Source organism: Ahaetulla prasina, chromosome 1 (genome assembly GCF_028640845.1).
Source record: "Ahaetulla prasina isolate Xishuangbanna chromosome 1, ASM2864084v1, whole genome shotgun sequence".
NCBI classification, from domain to species: Eukaryota; Metazoa; Chordata; class Lepidosauria; order Squamata; family Colubridae; genus Ahaetulla; species Ahaetulla prasina.
The window spans coordinates 321,308,375-321,334,535 of NC_080539.1; the positions used below are offsets into that span (position 1 = coordinate 321,308,375).

Consider the following 26,161-nt stretch of genomic DNA (forward strand, 5'->3'; position numbering starts at 1 on the left):
CGCCAATCTCTTTCCACTTATGACTGTATGACTATAACTTGTTGCTGGCAATCCTTATGATTTATATTGATATATTGACCATCAATTGTGTTGTAAATGTTGTACCTTGATGAACGTATCTTTTCTTGTATGTACACTGAGAGCATATGCACCAAGACAAATTCCTTGTGTGTCCAATCACACTTGGCCAATAAAAAATTCTATTCTATTCTATTCTATCTATAAGCATATATATATATAAGAAGAAAAGAAAAACAATAGGACAGGAACGGTAGGCACGTTTGTGCTCTTATGCACGCCGCATATCAGCAAAGCTGGCTGAGGAACTCTGGGAGTTGAAGTCCACAAGTCTTAAAGGGACCAAGGTTGGCGACCCCTGCTCCAGGGCGATAGCAAAGAATACTGTAAGGTCAGCACCTTTCACTCGAATCCTCCGGCCAGAAGACCGCGGACCGTTTAAGCGGAAGTCGTGGTTGCTATGGACGCTTTAAAAGGGCGGGTGTTCTTTTTTTCCGGAAGTAAACGGCTCCTCGCTCCCAATCTCGCGCTCCTGGCCACTTTGGGCCTGAGGGATGGAGGACGAGTTGGAGCTGGATGAGGAGGTCTGCAAGGGGGTAAGGCGAGCGAGAGGACATGGTTGCCATGGTGATGGACGGACATTTCCCCTCCCCCCGGCCCATTTTGCAGGTCGCCTTTTGCGTGATTTCCTCTGGCGGGCGAAGACTCGCCTTCCTCAGGCATTTGGCCGGACTTCGCGGCTGAGGTCTTGCCCCCGCCCAGCCTTCCACAAATCCCCAGCCCAGCCCCCTCTCCAAGCTCCCGAGTAGGTCTCCCTGGATAGGCGCGCAGCTCCGTTGAAAAACTCAGATACGGCGCGCCAGTCGTTTAAAAAGGCTTTAACCGGGAAACTTTGCTGCAGAGCCTCCCGGGCGAAGGTTTTTCTCGGAGGGTCAGCAGAAACGCACTTCCATCATTGCTACAAGTTGACATCCGCAAGCGGGGAAGCGCTTAATATTTTATATATCTTATATATTTTAGGTTAACTGATCCCTTAACTGTCTCAAAGGTGCTTTTTTCAAGAGGCAACTGGACTTTCTGGGTTTTCTTTGAAGACGTTTTGCTTCTCATCCAAGAAGCTTCTTCAGTTCTGGCTGGATGGTGGGGAGAAGAAGCTTCTTGGGCGAGAAACAAAACGTCTTCAAAGAAAACCCAGAAAGACCAGTTGCCTCTTGAAAAAGCACTTTTGGGACAACCGTGACCTGAATTATTATTATTATTATTATCATTATTATTATTATTATTATTATTATTATTATTATTATTATTATTATTATTATTATTATTATTAATAATAATAATAATAATAATAATAATAATTTAATTTGTATACCACCCTTCTCCCGAAGGACTCAGGCGGTTTACAGCCAAAATAAAATGACTGGGAATAGAATAGAATAGAATAGAATTTTTTATTGGCTAAGTGTGATTGGACACACAAGGAGTTTGTCTTGGTGCATATGCTCTCAGTGTACATAAAAGAAAAGATACGTTCATCAAGGTACAACATTTACAACACAATTGATGGTCAATATATCAATATAAATCATAAGGATTGCCAGCAACAAGTTATAGTCATACAGTCATAAATGGAAAGAGATTGGTGATGGGAACTATGAGAAGATTAATAGTAGTGCAGATTCAGTAAATAGTTTGACAGTGTTGATGGAATTATTTGTTTAGCAGAGTGATGGCCTTCGGGAAAAAACTGTTCTTGTGTCTAGTTGTTCTGGTGTGCAGTGCTCTATAGCGTCGTTTTGAGGTAGGAGTTGAAACAGTTTATGTCCAGGATGCGAGGGTCTGTAAATATTTTCACGGCCCTCTTCTTGATTCGTTCAGTATACAGGTCCTCAATGGAAGGCAGGTTGGTAGCAATTATTTTTCTGCAGTTCTAATTATCCTCTGAAGTCTGTGTTTTTCTTGTTGGGTTGCAGAACCGAACCAGACAGTTATAGAGGTGCAAATGACAGACTCAATAATTCCTCTGTAGAACTGAATCAGCAGCTCCTTGGGCAGTTTGAGCTTACTGAGTTGGCGCAGAAAGAACATTCTTTGCTGTCCTTTTTTAATGATGTTTTTGATGTTGGCTGTCCATTTTAGATCTTGCGATATGATAGAACCTAGAAATTTGAAGGTTTCTACTGTTGATACTGTGTTGTCTAGTATTGTGAGAGGTGGAAGTATGGAAGGGTTTCTCCTAAAGTCTACCACCATTTCTACGGTTTTGAGTGTGTTCAGTTCCAGATTGTTTTGGTTGCACCACAAGGCTAGTCGTTCGACCTCTTGTCTATATGCGGATTCGTCATTGTCTCGAATGAGACCAATCACTGTTGTGTCATCTGCGAACTTCAGTAACTTAGCAGATGGATCATTGGAGATGCAGTCATTGGTATACAAAGAGAAGAGAAGTGGGGAGAGCACACAGCCTTGGGGGGGCCCTGTGCTAATTGTACAGGTATTTGATGTGATCTTGCTTAGCTTTACCTGCTGCTTCCTGTTTGTTAGGAAGCTTGTGATCCACTTACAAGTCTGTTCCGGTACCTGTAGCTGGTTTAGCTTAGTTAGAAGAATGTCTGGAATGATGGTATTGAATGCTGAACTAAAGTCTACAAAAAGGACCCTTGCATAGGTCTTTGGAGACTCAAGATGCTGTAGGATGTGGTGCAGAGCCATATTAACAGCATCATCTGTTGATCTGTTTGCTCGGTATGCAAATTGCAAGGAGTCTAACAGCGGATCCGTGATGGTTTTCAAGTAGGAAAGCACTAGCCTTTCAAAGGTTTTCATGACTACAGATGTTAGAGCAACTGGTCTGTAGTCATTCAGTTCCTTGATGGTGGGCTTCTTCGGCACTGGGATGATGGTAGAGCGTTTGAAGCAAGAAGGAACATAACACATCTCTAGTGATTTATTGAAAACATGGGTGAAGATGGGGGCCAATTGGTCAGCACAGACTTTTAAGCAAGAAGGAGTTATCTTGTCTGGGCCTGGAGCTTTTCCTGGCTTTTGTCTGTGAAATAGGTCCTGCACTTCTTTTTCTGTGATCACTAGGGGTTGTGAACCCAATGAAATGGGGTCAATGTAGGAGGCTTGGCTGTTATTGGTGTGTCTGAGATGGGGGTTGTGGAGATAGGTGGTTGTAGTTTCCTTTCAAACCTGCAGTATAACTCATTCAGGTCATCTGCCAGTTGTTGATTACCTTCAGCCTGGGAAGGAGGTTTGCCATAGCCGGTGATATTTTTAAGAGTTTTCCACATGTTTGCTGGTTCATTTGCTGAAAACTGATTCTTTAGCTTCTTTTTGCTGCTCTGATCTCCCTTGTTAGTGCATTTCTTAAAGCTTCTTCTTGGTGAAGCTTTTTGACTTTTCACCCCATCATACATCAACTATCCTTAAAGGTATTTCCTGAGTGATAGCTCCATAAGCATTGATGTGAAGCTTGTCCATCTTTCCCTCCTTAATGAATTCTTTCTGATGACACATTAAGGCATATTGAAAGAAACAGTAGGAAAACCTGATGGTTATGAATGGTCTCTATACAATGTATAGCTATATTTATATAACTTCTTTTCCAAAAACTCTACACTACTAACCAGAGCATACAAAACATTTGCTAGACTTATTCTTGAATACAGCTCACCTATCTGGAACCCATACCGCATCTCTGATATTAATACAATTGAACGCATCCAGAAATATTTTACAAGAAGAGTTCTCCGCTCCTCTGAAAACAACAAAATACCTTATACCATCAGACTTAAAATCCTGGGATTAGAAAATTTAGAACTCCTCCGACTCCGACAAGACCTGTGTTTAACACACAGAATCATCTATTGCAATGTCCTTCCTGTTAAAGACTACTTCAGCTTCAATCGCAATAATACAAGAGCAAAAAATAGATTCAAACTTAATGTTAACCGTTTCAATCTTGATTGCAGAAAATATGACTTTTGTAACAGAGTTGTTAATGCTTGGAACACACTACCTGACTCTGTGGTCTCTTCTCAAACTCCAAAAAGCTTTAACCAAAACCTGTCTACCATTGACCTCACCCCATTCCTAAGAGGACTATAAGGGGATGCATAAGAGCACAAAAGTGCTTACCGTTCCTGTCCTATTGTTTCCTTTCTTTATATATACGCTTGTATTTTGTATGGTTGTTTCATGCTTATGCTTATATATATTGTTGTGACAAAATAAAATAAAATAAAAATGTTGTGAAAGAGAAAGGACAATGAAACAAACCAAAACTTCATCCCCAGTTACTCTCACAATAAATTTAAGGGGCAAGGGAATTTACATGCTTGTTTTCTTTTTCAGAAGTAAACTATACTGTATCCAGTGCAACTTACCCTTTAGTATTTTGGGGACAGAAAACTTTTGTTCGAAAGAATTTAATGTTTCAAATGTAACAAAGAGTTTGTAAAACAAGTCAAACATAGCTCTGTAGTTGAATCTAATTTCTTCCACTTTCTTTTCCTCCCATGAAACTGTTCCTGTTTTTTCCTCCTTCCCATCCTGCAATGGCTTTTTTTCCTTTATTTTTGCCACTTTATTCAGTTTTTCGAGCAAAAAAGATAGCCTATTTTGTTCACAGCACATGCTTATTGTTGGATTAATTTTTCTGATGTAAAATCATTTTTTCACAAGTCATCATGCATGAATGGCTGCAGGCTAAAATAGTCTGTTAACCACAAATTGATTATTCCTGCATTCCATTATTATGTGCTGTTCTGAGGCAGATCTTTTGAATAACTACAGTAATATTCTTCATGTAGGTAGTAAAGATGGGTAGACGTGCTCATCAAGATTTCTTCCCAGAAGAAAATCATCTTAGCCAGACGAACTCTCCGGCTGCACAGGTGGGTATAACTAAATAGAGCAACATTGGATGGCTTGGATTTGACTTTCCTGATAAATGGAACATAATATTCAAGTAACAATGTAACACTACCCTTCCTGCAGAATTCCAGCTGACAAAACAGAAGAAACAGAAGAATATCATACAGTAACTGCTGTGTATTTATTTATCAAATTTCTACACAGTTTCACCTCAGTGAATCTGGGCAGTTGTCTGTATTTTTGCAGCCCAGATATAGTACCCATAGATCAGAGGTGGGTTTCAGCAGGTTCTGAGCAGTTCTGGAGAACCGGTAGCAGAAATTTTGAGTACTTCAGAGAACTGGTAGTAAAAATTCTGACTAGCCCCACCCCCATCTCTTCTCTGCCTCCCAAATCCCAGCTGATCGGGAGGAAATGGGGATTTTGCAGTAATCTTCCCCTGCCATGCCCACCAGACCATACCCACCAAGCCATGCCACGCCCACCAAGCCACACCCACAGAATCGGTAGTAAAAATTTTTGAAACCCACTACTGCCATAGATAGTGAGATTTTCTAATTGTGAGACCTGCTGGTTGTAGAAATCTTGTCCTTCTGGGACATGCTGTCAAATATAGCTTTTCACTACATATTATATTTCCATACATACATCCAGAGAAGATCTGGAAAAGCTGGTTTGTTAAATTCTGGGTGACCATTACCAAGTAATCATTTGCAATACTATGTTTTGAAATACTTAGTAACAGTAAGTTGGTCATTGGTATAATTTTTATCAAATAGTATTACTTGGCTTAGCATATTTCAGATTGGTTGCTGTATATCATAATGTCCTCAAAGTTACTGCAAATTATAATAGCAGACTGGAATATTTTATTATTATTACTTCAGTTAAATGACAAATTATTGAGTGTTCATTTATATACAAAAGTATATCAACATGTATAGACAATTTTCTGATAGCATGGGCATCTATAGAAGGACCTTTTCAGCAAATCTGAATGAATAAATTTGTAACAGATCTCATGAATTCTCATATTGTCATGCCCTAAAATGTATAGAGCTTTAAGAATTAATATAACATCTTAGATTATACTTGATAAGCAATTGAGCAAAAGCGTAGATATTTCAGTATGGGCATCTTGCAATCTCTTTTCTTTTAATAGTTAGCATCCTAGGTGCTATAATTTGCAACTTGGGGACACTTTTTAAGCATATTTCATGTACTGAGCATGTAATAGTTAGGATAGGGTATAATCTAGGCATAAATAACTGTGGTCAAATCTTGCCAGCTCAGGAAGTGTTGTATTAGTTATACCAAGTATAATTGTTCAAAAAACGCTTCTTTGCCATTGCTGCCATCTGCACATCCAATGACAGCTGAAGTTCAAGGTCCTGCTCTTTTATGGGGAGTGCAGCCCTGTCTAAAAGATGCTGAACCTGAGTTCATTTCTTATTTACCAGCAGCACATCTAATTTACCTAATTTAATTCAGTTTATTTTTTTCTCGTTCTACATATTATTGATAATAGACAAATTTCAAGAGTACTATTCTCTTTATATTGATGGCACATTAGTTCAAATGATATTCTTATACAATTTTATGCAGTGTTGGCATGTATAACCAAGATGTTCTGAGGATATAAAATTGAAAAGCCCAACTACAGCATTAGAGAGAATCATATTCTTGTTGCCAGACTTTTTCTAACCTTGGGATATGAACAAATGATCTCTTTAGGCTGAAATTAGATAATGTTTGCAAAAAAAAATTTTAGCCAGCTTCTTCTTGCTTTAAGATGTATGCTATGACTTGACATTTTTCATTTTCACATGTAATATTAAATTCTTATCATAATAATGGGCTGAAATGAGCAGTGAAATTTGGACTTTATTCCTCCATATGTCTTCCTTTTCCTATGTGATTGAGAAGGAGACATTCAAATGATTTTTTTAAATTGTGGTTTGATTCAACCAAAGTGACAAAATGTTTTAATATTAATTATATATTAATTATATATAACAAGCAAATTTAAAATCATAAAAACTTAAAGCAGAAAGAGTCAGCAAACATAGAAATAAATATGTTTTCTATTTATTGTATCATGCAAAACTGAGACATTATTCTTGTAAGCAACATTGATGGGAACTGTCCACTTTCAGTAGTGCTACAGTTTTGTTGTTGTTCTACCTAGTTGTGGATTTTTACTTAATTCAGGGCATATGGTTAGATTAACCAAAGCATATTATCATGTACTTTTGGGATATAAAACTCAATGCGGAAATGTGGAAAGACAATGTGCTTTGAATAACATGTCACAGAAATATGGAGAATCTACAGAGATTTTCTATTTGAATACTCTTTTCAAAACAAGTACATTAAATATATAAATATATTTTCCATCAAAGGAGACTAGTATTGCCCATCCCATGGAAGTTTTTGTGGAATGGATCAGTGTTTCTTCTTTTGAAGCCATCCAGCTGCCTGTACAAGAAGTGTTGGACTTCCAACTGTTCCTTTGGAATGTTGCCAGATTCTCCAATAGGAATCTAAAAAATGTAGCTGAACTCATGTTCCCTAATTAGGTCAGCTTTCTTAAAATGAGCTGTAGCCTCATTCAGCCTGAAGCTCCCCAAGGTCTTTTATTTAGCCTGTAGAGCCCTGAATAGCTGCCTAGTTATTTTTGGCCTGCTGGGGTTATCTCCTTATCCTCAATTACATTTTTCAGCATTCTCCTCAAAATAGCTCTTTTAAGCATCTATATTTCCCAGTACTTTTCATTTTGGTCTTCACTGTTAGTGCACTGATCATTGCTTAGTGTTGAGCACAAGCGCATGGGAAAGGTTACATAAAAATTCTAATTCTACCATGTATTTCATTTTTTGAATTCTTTCTAACCAGACCCCACCAAAAGATGAGGGAAATGGCTATTATTTGAATGCTGTTTTTCCTCACGTTGGCTGGTCCTGCAGCATTAAAAACTATTGAGATACACTTTACAGTACTGTGCCATGGATTATGTCTCCCTAAAAGTGTTTGGATTTTTCGATATTAACAACATGGTCATGGATATAAGGATAATAAAACATATTTTGTAGTTAGAGTTAAGCAAGACAAGAGACAAACCAAGTACAAGAGATATTGAAAATTTAAAACCTTTTTCAAATGTTTCAAGTAGGGGTTAGTTTTACGAGGTTCTACGCTTATATTAAGCAAAACACTTCTATGGATAAATAGGGAATTTAGACATAGTAGCAATTTATAAATATTTCAGTAGGATGAACATACTTGGTAATTGGGTTGCAAGATTATTGCAAGCCTGCAATTACTGCAGGTTCGAGCCCGGCCCAAGGTTGACTCAGCCTTCCATCCTTTATAAGGTAGGTAAAATGAGGACCCAGATTGTTGGGGGGGCAATAAGTTGACTTTGTAAAAATATACAAATAGAATGAGACTATTGCCTTATACACTGTAAGCCGCCCTGAGTCTTCGGAGAAGGGCGGGGTATAAATGTAAACAAAACAAAAAAAGATCCATATGGTTTCATAAATTACTTCCATTGGAATGAATATATTGTCATGATGCAATATAAAACAACCTTTATTCGGATGAAACACTTGACACCTGTTTAGTATCAGTAAAGGAATATACTGTACTTCCCTTACATCCAGTATTGTTAATTAATTAAATAATAAGTCATCCAATTCCAATATGGCATGCAATATAAATGTTAAACAATAGAAAATATACAATACGAAACACAAATATTCTGATAAATAACATAATGTCATCATACAAATTTTCACAGATCAGTTGTCCATTAAGGAATCCTCTAGTCACTTGCAATCCAAAGAGAAAGCCAGGTTTTGAGTGCTCATTTTAATAATAATCTCTGGGGGAAATATTTCAGGAGGCAGGTATTATGACAGAGAAGGCCCGATTCATGGTCCCATCAGATGGGACATTGAAAATGATTGAATACCTTTTGCAATGGAAATTCCTTTTGATCCTACATTTCCTTCCAGTTATCACTGTACTGTATGTCTCCTTTTTGTCTCTGAACTTTGCAAAGATGTAGCCCATTAGGTATTCTTTACTTTTATCCTCCCATTTTTATTCTTGACTAATCTATTTTTGTCCAATCTCATTTTTACTCACCCTTTAACTCTTGTAACTGCTATTGCAAAGTTTATGCCAACATTTAAAATCTTCTGCCTTCAACAGCCATGATACCATTTATTTCAAGCTCTTCTACTTTTTGTAAGTTAAAAATATTAATTAACTACTTTCTTTTTGTTAATGTTTTAATCTGCAGCTGAAATTTATATTTAAGTGAAAGTTATCTTGCTAAATTTAATGGGATGTTTATTCTTAAGAAAAGCCTGCCCAGGACTGCAACTCTTATCTCCCACAAAGTTTGAATCTAGTATCCTTCTTTGTCTTTATTTTTTGTCTATCCACACCATATACACATTTTTATTTATGGTTCTGGGATATTTACTAAATCCATCTTTCTAGTCTAATAATTCATCAACTCTGTTAACAACAAAGCTATTCCTCCAAGCTATTCTATACTTCAAAACTATATTTTATGTGATTTAGCATTTTTGTTAAAATCAAGCATAGGGTTAGTTCAGCCACAAAATGAGAAAGTGAGGGAGGAGTCTAGAAAATGGCAGACTGACATGTTTCCAAACACCCAACTCAGTGGAGGAATGGACCAAGAAGGTTAAGATCTTCATCGATCCTCAAGCCACTCATGGCTAATGACCCTTTCCTTCAAACATGACTCTTTCCCTCAGCATGCCTAATATTTCTTTACAACACCCAAAGAGAGCTATTAAATATGTTACAGATTCAATGGAAACAGTGGCCTCATTTGATTAGTTAGGATATAGTTGTTTTTAACTAATATAGACATTGAATATTCCTAAAGGATACGTAATTGCTATTTTTATTGAAAGAAAACGTTAACAGTCTACACTTAGCAACATGTCTCATTTAAATACCTTGCCTATAAAGTATAGGAGCAAATTGGGAGTTTTGCTTTGAGGAAAGTTTCATAATGGTATATACAGATACAGTATCAACTACTTTCAGGTTAGGAAAAAATTATTAAAGATACGAATTTTTTAAAAAGTGTAATGAATGAGAGGTTGTACATATATGTAGCTCAAATATGTTGGTTTAACGCATCTAATCAATTTTTGGGAATGCATCTAATCAGTGTTTGGGAAGTCAGTATATTCTGTGACAAAAATATGTATGGGGTCTTTCTGTGTATGTAGTCTTTTACATCCATATGTGGTGTGTTTCCCTAAAGCATCTCAATTCAAAATGCTCCTTTTTTGGCACTATAGTCTCCTGGCTTTGGCATCTTAAGAATCTGGAGAAATAATTTAAAGATCAGAAAACTCCATTCACTGCAGCCCCTGAAGGCTTCACATTTTGTGACACAGTCATTCCAGTCGACTGAGCTCTGTCGCTTGCGGATAAGCCCATATAAGGAAGCTATTTCCTGCTTCCTAAGCTCTGTTTGTCCTTCTGCCCTTCTGCGCCCCCTTTGCTGAAGAAATCTGGTATGTTGAAACTGCAGCACTTGGCTTGTCCCTTCTCCCTGTTTATTTTTGGAGAATGACTGTTTTTGCTCCTGTTAGGGAGTTATGCTGGGTCATGCCTCCTCCTTCCAGCAGGCAACAGCTTCCAATTTCAAATATTGTCTATTTTCCACACTTATAGTCTACCTAAAAATCAATTATCACAATATCTATAGGAAATGCTGAGTTTCCCCCCAGGATTTAATATTCAGGAGTGTTTTCCATTCTTTGTGATTTTTTAAAAAGATTGCCCATTTTTTTTGCCTTATTATTGTTGAAGAAACTTACAGAAACATTAATCTACAAACATTGTTTGACTGCTTGACAGCCAATTCAAACTGTATCACTTTAAACAGTAAGCATTATTGGAAATCACATCTTAAAAAATAAGAGCATTGCGGAATCAGACCATGGAACTCTCTATATGAGCATCCTGATTTCAAAGTAACCAACTAAAAGTCTGCAAATGGGACATAATAATCAATGCATCTATACATCCAAGATGGCACTGAGACCAAAAGAATTCTTTCCATTCTTTCTTCAGCATATTCTCACAACTTTATTTGGATAGCAGGTTTTTTCCATCCACAGTACTTCAGTTCCTTGAAACAGTTCCAGTTTGTAGAAATGGAAGATATTTTACAGTATGTTGTTCGTATAGTAACAGGACCTTAGTCCAAACATTCAGATGACTTATTAACTATTAAAAATTGATATTAATAAGCAGAAATGAAATTATATACCTGGTGTACTCCAGGCTAGAACAATGGTCCATATTTTTAGTAATGACATTAGATTAGATTAGAATTGGAATCACTGGACTTTTCTCAGCTAGCCCTCTACTTCAGACTAGGTAATGAAGAAAAATTCCCCAGCTAGTTATGTCAAAAGCCATTGATAAATTTCAGTAAACTATCAGAGTTACATTCTCTACCTTCTTTCTCCAATTCAATTTTTCCTTTAATAGTTGCCCACTCCTGTATTACAGAAAGTGCAAAAAGATGTAATAGAAAAAGTGGGAATTAAAATGCATACATTTAGAAAAATGTGCATGGAAAGAGGTAAGGTTTTTAAGTTTTTAAATATTAGGTTAATATAAAGTTAGAAAAACATGACAATGAATGAAATCATACTTGACAGATTTCCAATACATACAATAACACTCAATTGGTTAAATTGTAGCATTTAGACTTGCAGTCCCCAACTTTTAAGGCTTGGCACCCTGGCTGGGGGGAAGAGGGGAAGCAGGCTACACAAGCGGCAGGCCAGCGCATGCCTGTGTAGCTTAGCTTGTCGCTTGTGTGCTCACCAACCCACTGCTTATTACAAATAGGCTACAGCTTGGTAATGTGTTGCGGCACAGGTTGGGGACCCCTGATTTAGACTGTAAAAATATTTATGTTACAATCCTTGATTTGGTTATAATTATTAAACATTACAAAAGTTCCCTTTGGTCACAAATGTAGAATACAAATGTTGACAAATAATAATTGGAGTCTTATTTTCTTTTATATTGTTTTTTTACTTCTTAAGCGTCCATCATCTAAACCACATATACGCGAAGGAGTGTGGTCTGGCTTTGTTGGTGTAAATGTGTCTAAGTAAGTACAATTTTGTTTAAATAAACTAGTATTCAAAATATGATGTCACTGTAATCTAGGTAACTTCCTAGAAAATGGCAATGGAAACCTTTTAGAGTATTATAATGTTGGTTCAGCCTTTTTGGTTTTGTGAAAAACCAATAATGCATTTCACATGCATTTTTTCTAGAAGAGCTTGAGGTCATGGGGGTCTAGTGGAAGAGAGCACTATAATAGCAGAATTTATGTCAGCTCTTGGTTCTTTTAGGAGGTAGATCTTCTGAGATGCACTGCCATTTCTTTAGAAAACTAACCCACACTATACTTTTCTTGAAGGGAAAGAAAATAACAATTCTTACAATCGTTGTAAGTTTATGATAGCATGTGGATGGACTGTGTAGTATCCCACAACAGCTATCAACCTTAAGAGTTTTCCATCTAAAAACCTTGAAGAAGGAAATTTTTACAACCTTTCTGATTAATAAGAATGGATTTCATATATTGGGGCAATATTCTAAAGTGAGGGAGCTGCTACCAAGAAATTCATTCTTCAGTCTCAGTGGGTGGGTTTTCATTACATCCCTTCTTGGCCATCTCATATTGTGTGAACTGATCCCACCTACAGTTGGTGATTCTAATGCTAATACGAATTTTAAGTAACAACCTGCCCCTTGAATTGGGTCCAGAATCCTTTTGGAGATCAGTGTAGCTCAAATATTTTCAAACCTGAATCCCAACTGGAAGAGATCCAGATAATATGTATCATCCAGAATACTCAGTAATTGCTGCCAAATCACTTCTCTAGCCTTTCCTAGAAAGGGGAGGTTGCCAGTTGGATTATATTTATCTAAAATGGCTGAATTGAATGATAGTTTCTTGAGAAGGGAGATCATCACCATGTCATTCAAGGCAGAAGCAACTTCCCCCCCCCTTCTCCCTTCCTCACAGACACATTCACCACCTCCTACATCCAACTGTCTTCCCTTTCTGGCTGTCTGAACAGGCCAGGAGGGGCATAGATTTAATCTACTGATGACTGAGTTCATCCTAGAAAGAAACCTGTCTACATCCACTGATGTCATAAGCTCCAAAACAGTGCCAGATGATCTTATGAGGAAGAATCCAAGGTAATCATAAGACATTGTGTTTGTCATCTCACATGTCTCCGTCCCACTGGAGTCTAGCTATGACGATATTTGTCTGCAAAGAGACTGGCAAATTGCCCAGTGCATTATGGCATTTTCCACCAATTTCTGGAATGAGATGTCTGAACAGGCCAGGAGGGGCATAGAATCAGAATCTTTCATCATCTTTTGACATATGGTTTATTGAAGTGTTGAAAAATCCATGTTTATAAAAGAAATGTTGAAGGAATGGTAGTAGCACCATGAATATGTTTTCACCAGAAGCTCATATTCTCTCATCCAAAGATATTCGAGTAATGGAATTCCAGATAGGGTGCTTGCTTTGTTAATGAAATTGAAAGGCTCAAACCCCCACAAAAGCTTTCTCTGGAATCTTAGGACGATCTTGGTGGAATAATATGGGCATGATAGATCATGGTGTATCAGAAAGGAAGACTAACCCAAGATGAATATGAAAGGGATATGAACAAATACGTACAGTGTATTTGCATTCTCTATATACTTAGTATTGTCACCATTTTCATTACATTGCTCTATAGCAAAATATATTGAACTCTGAGTAGATATATTTCAGTTGCATGATTACTTCTTGAACCAGCAGAGGGCACTCAAGTTCTGTTTTGAAAATTGTAGAAAGTTATTTTATGACATCATTTACCTTTTGATAAACAGACTTACGGTAAATGGCTCCTTATATTAGCTCATGCATTACATTTATAAAACACAAGGGGAAAGGAGCCTGTGCTTGCTGAAGAAATCACCAGTCATATGGCAAAGAGGCACTTATTTTCATGTGTTAAGGAATTTAAATGAATGAAGGTTGGAGAGATGAGAGGGTAGAATGAGATAGGATGAGAGAATTGCCAATTTCTTCTTTTAAAAACTTAATAAATACTGCTTCTATCAGAGATTTATTTTATATTCTCTATTTTACATGTCTTTGTCTCTGTTTATAAAATTAACACATAGCAATTTATATAGTTTTTTTCTGTACATTTACACACATATATCATAAATGTTTTGTAATACCCGTGGCGAAATTCAATTTTTTTTACTACTGGTTCTGTGGGTGTGGTGTGGTGTGGCTTGGTAGGGAAAGAATACTGCAAAATCTCCATTTCCACCCCACTCTGGGGCCAGCCAGAGGTGGTATTTGCCTGTTCTCCAAACTACTCAAAATTTCTGCTACTGGTTCTCCAGAACCTGTCAGAACCTGCTGGATTTCACCCCGATACAAACAGTATTTTTTATTTTATTCTCTAGTATAACTATCCCTGAAAAAGAATCTTAAAATGTGAGTAATATATTTTCTCTCTATATTTGCTTGGGTAGCTGAAGCAATAATGATATGATTTTTTTCAAAATGATGCTAATAACATGCAAATCTACAAGCCTTCATATTAGCATCCTGAGCAACTTAGCTAATACTTGAACCAGACACTTGATTTGATCAATGTTTCTTATTTTCTGAACTGGCCATTTGTAAGCATTTTGGAGACATTGTCATGATTGTTAAAAGATAGCACGACTTGGTAAAAAATAAATCCCATGAGACAATTTTGTCTCCCTTTTTGACACAATAGCTAATATAGTGGACAAGGTGAATGTTGTGGATATAATATAACTTCAATCAATCAATCAATCAAAATAGAACTGGAAGGGACATTAAAATGTGGTTTGCAAAGCATTACAGTAAAGTGGGATTAAAACTGTTTGACCAATCATACTTAGAGAGTCAGTCCTAAAGGCTTTGGGTCAAGTTGAAAAGCAATAAGGGGTGGGATTATGCAGCAATCAGTCTTGGGGGCAGGTTTATTTAACACTTTTATTAATGGTAATAGAATTGATGATCTACTTAGGTTTATTTTTTACAATTTTACTAAATTTAAGAAAAATACAGAGAACAAGGAAGAGGGTTTAAAGGGTGAAGCAGGGGAAAAGCAAAATTAGGGGGTTCAGACAGGAAAGAACATAAGCTATAGAAAAACTAAGTTCCGACTTTCTTTGTTATAGATACCAACATAAAATATAATAACTCTTTAAACTAGAGCAAACCATAGCACACAATACTTCTATAGTCATAAACAGTTCTAGTCATCAAATCCCGAGATTAAGATTTCATTTCTTTCAGTTTGAAGCAGAAAAATCCAAAAGTGGTTTGGCCTTTTGAAAAAAACTAAAACAATCAATATTATCATATCTGCCAACTCCATTAACTTCACCATCCATTCTTTCTTTGTGGATATTTGCAAGTTTTTCAATCTCTGCATGTAAATAAACTTTGCTGCTGTTATCATATATAAAAACAGCTTCAAGTTGTTTATCCATCAAACTTAGAATTCGGTTTAGAACTTAGTTTCAATTGTTCATACAATTTGAGAATTCTCTGAATTAAAATACGTATCCGATTCCACTATTTCTTAGCTTCCTTTTTTGTCCACCAAACATGAGAAAATATACCTTTAGATTGCTTACATTCCCAACATATATTTGGCACCCTTATATATCTTTGACAACCTGTCTATTATTAAATACCAATGATACATCATCTTGTAAAAGTTACCCTTCATATTATAATTCAGTGTAACTTTCAATTCTTTATTCCATATATTTTCCCATTGATCAAATATTATGGTGTATCCCAAGTTTTTTGCCCATTTAATCATACACTTTTTAAAAATTCATTTCCAATAATAGTTCATACATCTTAGCAATAATATGTTCTTCACTAGCACATAAATCCAATTCAAAATCAGTTTTTTCATTGATAAAAGCAAATTTCTTTTTGTCCATTTTAAATCTTTCTGTCAACTGGGCATAAGCATAATATTGACAAACATGACCTTCCCTTTCCAATTCTTCGCTAGTTTTTAATTTAGGCTCTCCTTCAGAGAAAGTCAATAAATGTGCATAGGTCAACCAAACTGTGTAGTTATCATTTCTCTTTAAAAAAAACTTTTGGAGGGGTTTACCTTAAAGGAATTTTAATTTTAGGATATCTTGCTTTATATTATATTATATTGCCTCATTATGGCACTCCTATCAAAATATTTTTGAAAATCTACGTTAACCTTGAATTTGTCATAACATAAATAGTGCCACTCAAACCTCAGATCATGTCCTTCCAACTTTAATAAGCTCCTATTCTTCAGAGACATCCAATCTTTCATTATACCAAACAACAAGCACCGAACTATGATTTTAAATCTGGTAGACCAAATCCACCTATCCTTTTGGCATCTTGCATCAATATATATTTAATTCTTGGGTTTTTGTCCAGCCATACAGACTTAGAAATATATTTTTCCATTGTTTGAATGGTGTATCAATAGTCAAGATTGATATTGTGTTTAATAAAAATAACACATTCCTCTTAATCACTAATTCTACCTAACAATGACATGTCTTGTCCCTTCTGGATTTCACATGATTTGATTAAGTCACCATTAACAATAATATGTGCTTTTTGGGTTGTATATATATGATTTCTTGAATAAATTTTCCCCCAAATTCATATTTTCCAAAACTTTAAACATAAAAGACCAGTTCAAATGGTCAAAAGCCTTCTGTGCATCAAGAAAAATAAATGTTACTTGCTTTTAGTTGTGTTGTTGAAATACTGTATTACAACCAATACAGTTCTTTGTTTTTTAGTTGTCTTTTAGGAAATGATCCACATTGATAATCCTGAATAAAGTCCTGCAAAATCTTCTTTAATCATCCAATATTGCTGTAAATATTTTGTAATTATTATTCAACAGTGAAATTAGTCTATACTTCTTGGTTAAAGTCAAATCTTGTCTTTCCTTTGGAAGTAAGAAAATTAGATTCCAGAATTCTAGCATAGCAGATTTTTTTCAAAATAGAGTAAACATTTTAAGTTTTAAGTGGTCACCACATTTTAAATGATTATGAAAATTGATATTCAAAACACTTATAATTAGAATCTAGGTACTATTCAACACATATCACAAATTACACAACTGGTAGGAGTCTGATCAATTCACAAGACTAATTATATGAAATTGCAGCATAATTTGGACAGGTTTGAAGATTGGGATGAGAGGAACAAGATGCCCTTTAAACAGGGAGAAGAGAAAAAATGGGAAACATACCAGATGGGAAATTAATGGCTTGGAAATACCATAGCTGAACATGACTTGGGTATAACCATTGGCAAAATGAGCATGAGTCAGTAGTCTGAGACGACTGCTAGATGTTCTACCCCGCATCAGAGGAAAATCATATAAAGAACAGTTTATCATATAAAGAACGATAAAAAAACATATAAAGAATGGTTGTTGGGTATGTCTAGTTTAATGAAAAGAAGGACTAAGGATGACATAGCAATGTTCTGATATTTCACGGATTGTCACGAAGGAGGAGTCAAACTATTCTCCAAAGCACCTGAGGGCAAGACAAGAAGCAATGGGTGGAAACTAATCAAAGAAAGAAGCAACCTAGAACTAAGAAGAAATTTCCTGACAGTTAGAACAATTAACCAGTGCCTCCAGAAGTTGTGAAAGTTGTACAATTCTAATCACATTTTCAGAAGGATAATGACAGATTTAGAGATGGATCAGAGAAATGAAGATGATATGGGAACTTGAAGACATACTCCATGAAAATAGACTGAAGGAATTTGGAATGCATCGTCCAAAGAACAGAAAACTTGAGGTAGCATCATGATCAGAACATGATGTTCAGATACCTAAAAGAAAGCTATAGGAAGAAGAACTATTTTTCATGGTCACAGAAATTAGTAATAATTAATTTGAAGAAGCAATATTGAGTGGAAATAGTCTATGCCTCATAGAAAACACAAGAAAGAGAGCAAGAAAAAGGAAAATGAGACTAAATTCCACCATTATTGGGACAAAGACATTTGCATGAACATTCCCACACTGACTTGTAGTTGTTGGAACATTGGTAATAATTCAGTTCATATCTGGACTTGCCAGAAATAGTCTCAGAATGGTTTATACTATAAATTACAGTGAAGACTACAGAACAAATCATAATATATAATTTTAAAAATATTATCTGTAAACATTAGAACTAACAAAAGATTCACTGATAAGAATAATAATAATAATCTGATTAAAGAGCAGTTTATAGCACAGTAAAATGAAAAATATCTTTATTATGGGCTTGACTATGGAAAAACAAAAAAGCCAGGCAGACCTTTTGAGAAGGGTGTTTCAAAGATATAACACCAGAACCGAAACAGACTTTTGTCTGACTATTATCTGTTAAATCTGAGAGCTCCTACATAAGTTCAAATCATAAGTTGATATGTGACTACATAATTCAATTTATAACAAATGCTGGACAAAAAAAAATAGATAAATATTCTGTACCATTTGTGATAGTGAAGTGGGCCTAATCCTTGATGACTGTATGGACAATAGCTTCTATCTCACCCTGTTCCCCATAATAATGCATAGCTCTTCCAAGGACATTCAGTGATCTTGATTCAATTTATCCATTTTTTTTCTGTTGTCTTCTACTTCTTCCTTCAACTTTCCAAAGCCTAATCATTTTTTTTCCTCTTTCATTATCTGCTTGCATCATGTGTTCAAAATAGATGAATTTTGGTTTGCTGATTTCAAGGCAGCTATCAGTTTTTTATTGAGACCGATTGACTGGTTTTTCTTATAGTCTATATTATTCTTAATAACTATTAATAATTTTAAAATATTTATCTTCTTTCTATTTTGCTCTTTTATTGTTTCATAGATGAACACTTTGAATACAAAAACAATGCTATAACTATTCTGATCTTTCTTATCATAGAAATGCCCTTATCTTTCATGACCTCTCTGAGTTTGTCAATGTCTTCCTCCCTAGGATTAATGTCTTTACTGCTCTAGCATACTATTTATCTTTATTTATTATTAAGTCCAGGAAAACAAAACTATCTACTACCTTCACTTTATCATGGTCAATTGTGACCAAGCTGGTTGACATTATCTTTGTCGTCTTATTTAATATTAACATTTTTTCACTTCCCATTTTTGTTTTTATAATGAGATCTTCTAAGTCTTCTTTATGTTCAGCTAAAAAAGGTGTCATATGCATATCTCAAATTGTTAAGTATTTCGACATCCAGTTTTGATTCAAGCTGTCATCTTATCCAATTTTGCCATTCATGTAATATATTCACCACACAAGTAAAGCAGCTATGAGAATAATATGCATCTGTGCCATTCTGTACTCAGAACCAGTTTCTCCAAACTTAGTTTTTACAATATTTGCGGTTTTATTAAAAAAAATTTTTTTGATAAACAATATCCAAAAATAACAGCATATGTGCTATTCTTAATGAATATTTTAGTATTATCAACATAATCAAAGGCCTTGTTGTAATCAATATACTGTAGAAGAGGTAAATTTCCCATGTAGTTTTCCATATTCTTTGCATTACTCATCTTGTATTATGTCCCTTTGGTTGTTTGAAGCCCCTATTTATTTGCTATTTCTCTATCCATATATACAGTAGCTGCTCTGCGAGCTACGGTACATTGGCTACATTGGTTGCCAGTGTGCTTCCAGGTCCAATTCGAGATGCTGGTTTTAACTTTTAAAGCCCTTCACAGCAAGGGGCTGAGTTATCTGAGGATCTACCTCTTCATGATTACATCAGCCTGTCCCATTAGATCAGGTAGAGAAAGTATGTTGTGGGTACCATCTGCCAGGGACCTACATTTGGTGGATCTCAGAAGCAGACCTTCTCCGCCATGGTGTAGGGAACATTCTCCCTCCCAAAGTCAGGTTAGTCAGGTAAGTCTTCGGAGAAGGGCGGTATGAAATAGATAAATAAAAATAAATCCCTGTCATCATTTTGGAGGTGGTTAAGACTCAAAACCTGATTATATCACCAGATCTGCAGGGGCCAGGGAGCTGGAAGCATTCTTAAATTGCTCCATTACGGTTGAACTTTTTACTCTTTCTATGTGGCTTGTATGTTTTAATTTTTTAAATAGCATTTTTCATTTTAATATGACTTTTTATATGTTTATAATGATTATTTTATATTGTTGTTTTATTGATTATTGTACACTGCCTAGAGTTGCTTCTTGTTAGATGGACAGTCATATAAATAAATAAATAAATAAAAAATATAGCTATACTTTCCCCCCTAAGATTTTAAGCAAAACTTTGCTCATAGGAGGATTGAGTCTAATAGCTCAGCAATATGCATATTCTCTTGCCATCTATATTTTTTAGTATAGCCATTTGTACTAATCTTTTCCAATCTCTAGGTCACAAACTTACTTCATATTTATTGATATAGACTTATGAGTACTGGTACTACCTTTTCTTCTGCAGCTTTAAACAGTTCAGAGTATTTCATTTGTTCCTGGTGTTTCCTTTTTGACAGCTTGTCTTTGTCTCTGATACCTTACTTTATAATGGAGTTGTTCTTGAATATGATTTCTATACATATGTTTCTGCCATTTTTAATGTTTTTAAAGTGTCAACATATTTTTCCATCTTGTTTTAGCCTTTTTTGCCTCTATTATATCTCATCTGTAACTTTTTTTGAATGCTTATAGCTTATCTATAAATATTTCTGTGATTTTAAAATTTTCTCTAATCTTATAACCATTTTCTTATTATTTATCTCTATTTGTTAACATTTGTGATTGAATTTTTTTCCTTATCCTTTCCTACTTGATATTGAAAGTTGGTCTTCAGTCATCATACATCTTTCTAGTTGCTCAAGGCTTTCATCACTATCTTTCTTGGCTTTTATAATAATTTGTTCTGAAAGGCACTTGGATCTTTTTCTCTTTGAAATTTTGGGAGCATTTTTTATGTTTTAGTTATCCCAATTTCTTTCATCTTTTCTCAGAATTCCTCAGATTCTCTTTCATGTAAATCACTGAATCTAATACACTGATCTGCCAATTTTAGTCTATGTAATCCAGGTTAAATCTGCTTGGTGCATCTAGTCTGTCTAGGTTACCAAATTTAATCCATATATTTGACACCAATAAATTATGAGATTTCATAGTCTATGCTTGGATTTATCCAGACTGACTGGTTTGCTTTTTACATCTTCTTTCCTGTATTATCTAATCAGTTTAATTCTGATATTGTCCATCTAGTGATGTCCATATATGCTACCTACGTTCGTGTTAGCAAAATAATTGTCTTCAGAAAACTTTATTTATTTATTATTTATTTATTTATTCAAATTTATATACCGCCCTATCTCCCGAAGGACTCAGGGCGGTTCACAGGCACATAAAACATGTATATACAATTAAAATAACTATTAAAAAACTTATTCTAATGCCAAATATTAAAAATATAAATATCAATCTTAAAACCAAATTTAAAACCCCTATAAATTTAAAATCTACGAATTTAAAATCTAAGCCAGTCCTGCACAGATGAATAAATGCGTCTTAAATGCGTCTTTATTAAGCAGTGTCTTGCATGATTGTGTTTATTCACTCCTAATCTTCCTAAAATTTCAGATTCTCCTGTTTCTCCATTATTTGCATGCCAATCAGGAATTAAACAGGCTGGTTTCACGTGCTGCCTGCATCCTGTGGATGGGGCTTCACTTGTTTGCATGGCCCTGTTTCAAGATCAGTGCCATGGACTGATGTCGTTCCATGGACCCTTGGGTTGAGGAGCCCTGCCTTAGAATATTACATGGCAGTATATGCTTTGGGATACAGTTCTCTTCTACAAAAGTAAAAACTGACATTTAAGACTGGTGACTGCATAAAAACATCTGTCTGGGGTTTTTTGGCAATGGTATAGAATGGTTTCTTATTGCCTTCTTCCAGATTTTTTAAAAGTTTAGTCTAATTTACGTCCTGGGGTTTTGTAGTGTCTCCCACCTAAGTGATAACCAATCTGCTGCTTACGTTCCCTAACTCAACTACTTATGGAATGTTTATCATTTAAAACTGATATCCAGGAACTAGAAATATAATACCTGGAGACTGAATTCTCCAATTAAGGGCTATGATAATTTTAATTACATTATTGAAGAAAAATTGACTAAACTAGTACAAATTCTAATTTATATTATTGTCCATCCTACAGCTTTAACATAATGTAGGTTTTGAACAAAACAATTAATTATTCATAAACACAGTACTTTTCTATCTTCTATATCTTAAAAGATCTTAGAGGTATAATGGAAACAAAACATTTTATTGTCAGTGTAAGGATTATTTCATCTGTGGAACTTGGATATTGTTTATATTTCTAACCACACAGGATCTTTCAATATAAAGAAGTATGAGGAGAATACTCCATATGAATACACGCTGGTTCATACATAATTTCTTCATCCAATTCCTTAAATGGGAAACAATAACTAGTTGAACTGGTTTGATGTAGTATATCTATAAAGCCTGAATTTTAATTGTTGAATTTAAACTCTTAAATGTTGAAAGAGAGTTTTTGGACTTTTCATTGTGACCTGTTGCTCTGTTCACCTGATGGGTGAGAGAGAAGAGAGGAAGCAGTATAAGGAAGCAAAACTTGAGAAAAAGGAAGTCTGATTAAGTTTTGGCTTGAAGTGTCAGTTTTTGGGTTTGTTCCTGCATTGATCTGCAAGGGAATGAGGCAAGTAATGGCCCCTTGGGGACCTTCAGGACTTTCTTCTCAATGTCAGATGTCATTTTCAATCACCCTCTCCCTCCCAGCTATTAATTTTGGCCTGGGATCATGGGGACTTGTCCATCTATCACACCTAATTGACACTAAATGATCTGTCAGTTTATTGATGAACGGCAGGAGTGGAATTGTCACAATATATTTTACTTTCTAACAACTCCTCCTGACAATTTTACCTTGTCCATCTCACTCTCTTCACATAAATCTCCATTGGCCTCTCATTCCTTCTCTTGGGCTGTTCTGGTGCTAGCCGCCTCCACAGCATCAGCACTCATCAAGGACATCAAGATGGCGATAAAGCTGCAGTCTGTGGGTTTCTTTTTATAAAGTAGATGTTTCAGGAATGTTAACCAGTTCCTGTCCTCTTCTCCTTCACTGTCATTGCCAGGCTGGTTGGTTTTGTGAGTCAAGAAAAAGAAACATCGTCTTAAGGTGCTCCTAAAAGTACAGTGATGACTGTAAGCTTTTGTTTTTTTTTCTATCTTTTTAAAAAAGCCTGAAGAAATTGTATTTAACGAATATCTTTGATCCAAACTATGGTTTTCCAGATAGCAATAAGAAAAGATTAATCAACTAAATTTTGAGACTAAGAGTACTGAATGTCAAGGTGAACGCAAGCTATAGGAACTAGCATGCCAATATGTGTTAACAAATAGAGGCATAATTCTGAAGCGTGCCTTTTCATAAAAGTTTTGGAAGGACTGGTTAACATTTTCTAATCCATTTAAGAATGTGATTTATCCTGCAGAAACAAATAGCATTTTAGTAAGTTTTATATCTTGTTTATACATTTTACAATTGTTAGATAACTGAAATACTATGCTAGATAACTGAAAAACTATGCCAATTTCATCCAGGCCTTTGATAAGGGAGAATGAAACCCCTTGCTTCATTCCACTTGGTCTGTCATTCTTGCCACCTTTTATCTTTTTATCATCTATTAATTTAATCTAATAAACTCCCTCTTTGAGGGAGATGGGTGGTTCAAAAATGTGAAAAATAAAAAAATAAATTTTAATTTCTTTCTTTGTTGAGTTGTCCAGGTTCATTGGAAGTTGGGTGGCATACAGATTTATTAAATTATGGTTCAGCACACATAATTTAGGCAGATGTTTACACTAACTTCTGTATTTTTATCCACCTATCAAGTCCTTCTCAAGGACCTGGGATAGGAAGATCTTGTTTGATGGTGTTAAGGATATTGTTTCAGGATGTAAGCTGTTCCAAGTAAAGTTGACTTTTGCAATTGACTGATGATGATTTTGTTAATGCCAGTGGTGTTCGAGTGAAACTTCAATTGTTTTGGGATTGCAGCCAAAATGGGATTGCAGCCCATTACTATTATTATTCACTTTGCTTTTTTTGACACAGTCATTCTATTTCTATTTGTAGGTCTTTGTATTTTGTGATTTTCTCCAATTTTTTATCTCAGTAAAGGGGAATATTTGTAGCTCAGGCTAGTTTGTTTTCTTCCACATGTTTCATTACCTAAAGTGAATCAAGATCACGTGAAGTGTTAGTGCCACTTTATAATGCCTTGGTAAGGCCACACTTGGAATACTGCATTCAGTTTTGGTCACCGCGATGTAAAAAAGATGCTGAGAGTCTAGAAAGAGTGCAGAGAAGACCAATAAAGATGATTAGGGGACTGGAGGCTAAAACATATGAAGAACGGTTGCAGGAACTGGGTATGTCTAGTTTAATAAAAAGAAGGACTAGGGGAGACATGATAGCAGTGTTCCAATATCTCAGGGGTTGCCACGAAGAAGAGGGAGTCGGGCTATTCTCCAAAGCACCTGAGGGTAGAACAAGAAGCCATGAGTGGAAACTGATCAAAGAAAGAAGCAACTTAGAACTAAGGAGAAATTTCCTGACAGTTAGAACAATTAATAAGTGGAACGACTTGCCTGCAGAAGTTGTGAATGCTCCAACACTGGAATTTTTAAAGAAAATGTTGGATAACCATCTGTCTGAGATGGTGTAGGGTTTCCTGCCTGGGCAGGGGGTTGGACTAGAAAGTCTCCAAGGTCCCTTCCAACTCTGGAAGGGATGTTGTTATTATTATTATATTATTAAGTAGGTATCATTATCAATGCTAGTAAAATAATTTACTCTCAGTTTTTATTCTAGTGGCTTGCCTGTCAGTGTTGATGGGAGTGGTGTTGGAAATTCTTTGCTTGGGCTGTTTACTGTTAGCTTCTTAAGCAGTTCCTTGGTTGGAATATTATTTACTTCATGATTATTGGTCTGATATTAATCTTGGAGTTAATCTATGTTTATCTGGGTGTTGATTGCTGTTGGGGAGGTATTTGAATTCTTCTGAAAGCTTGACATTCTGACAAATTGGCCATCAATGGGATACATAGACATAAGCAACATCTACATACTGTGCAGGAGACAATCAACAAGCCAAGAAGGGTACAAAAAGACCAAAACACCTCCTCACCAGCAATCAATACCCTGATGCTTGTCTGTTTGAATTCTAAAGTCCCAGAAGTGGATAAAAATTGATGCTTTTTTAAAAAAATAAAAAAATAGGATTAAAAATAAATAAATTGTATTTTTTTATTTAAATCGTATTTTTTTTATTTTTATCAAATTTATTTTAATAAAATGCTTTTGGAGTAAAAATCTATCTAAAGATAGTTTTCAATTCATCAAGTTAAATCTAATAAGGAACTAAGTATTATTAAGGTATTGCTATTAAATTTTATCTTCATCTTTATCCAGGAGCTCAGGGTGGTATATGCTGCCCTTTTTCCTATTTTTTTTTTCAGAACAACTTTGCATGTAGATTGGGCTGAGAGATAGTGATTGTCAGAAAGTCAACTAGAGAATTGCCACCACTGAAAGTGGATTAGTACGTGGCCCACACCATTAGTGGTCCAACACTTAACCCATATACCATACTGGCTCTTATCACTTATTCACTGAATTTTGTAATCAGCATTCCCTTCCCAAGATTTTAGGAATGGTAATATTCAAATAGAACAGAGATTACAATTTTTGTTGGAAAGACTATAATACATTGCTCTGTTGAATGACATCACTTATACACAATTAAGGTAGAGCTAACATGTCTTATCTTTCATAAATTTATAATAATCCCATCTAAAAATGAACAATCCTTTCTGTTTCTGTTTAGTTTTTAATACAAATAAAAATCATGAATATAACTTTTGGGGGGGAAATTGCCCATCCATGATGTTATTCTCTGTTCTGAAACTCAAGCAAACACAATAAAAAGAGATATTTCAAGAAATCCTGCACAGTTTAGACAGCTCTGGCAGGGTATTCA

The 26,161-nt window shown here is 35.4% G+C and overlaps 1 protein-coding gene across 1 annotated transcript in view; it reads left to right on the forward strand.

Annotated features, from left to right (window-relative positions):
* Positions 1 to 500: 500 nt before the first annotated feature.
* Positions 501 to 26,161, forward strand: part of IFT43 (intraflagellar transport 43) — a 63,857-nt gene continuing 38,196 nt past the window's right edge. The window contains exons 1-3 of the mRNA XM_058162406.1: positions 501 to 614; positions 4,836 to 4,919; positions 12,024 to 12,091. Coding sequence (XP_058018389.1) covers positions 573 to 614; positions 4,836 to 4,919; positions 12,024 to 12,091 — 194 coding nt within the window. The 5' untranslated portion in view covers positions 501 to 572. The remainder of the gene's footprint in view (positions 615 to 4,835; positions 4,920 to 12,023; positions 12,092 to 26,161) is intronic.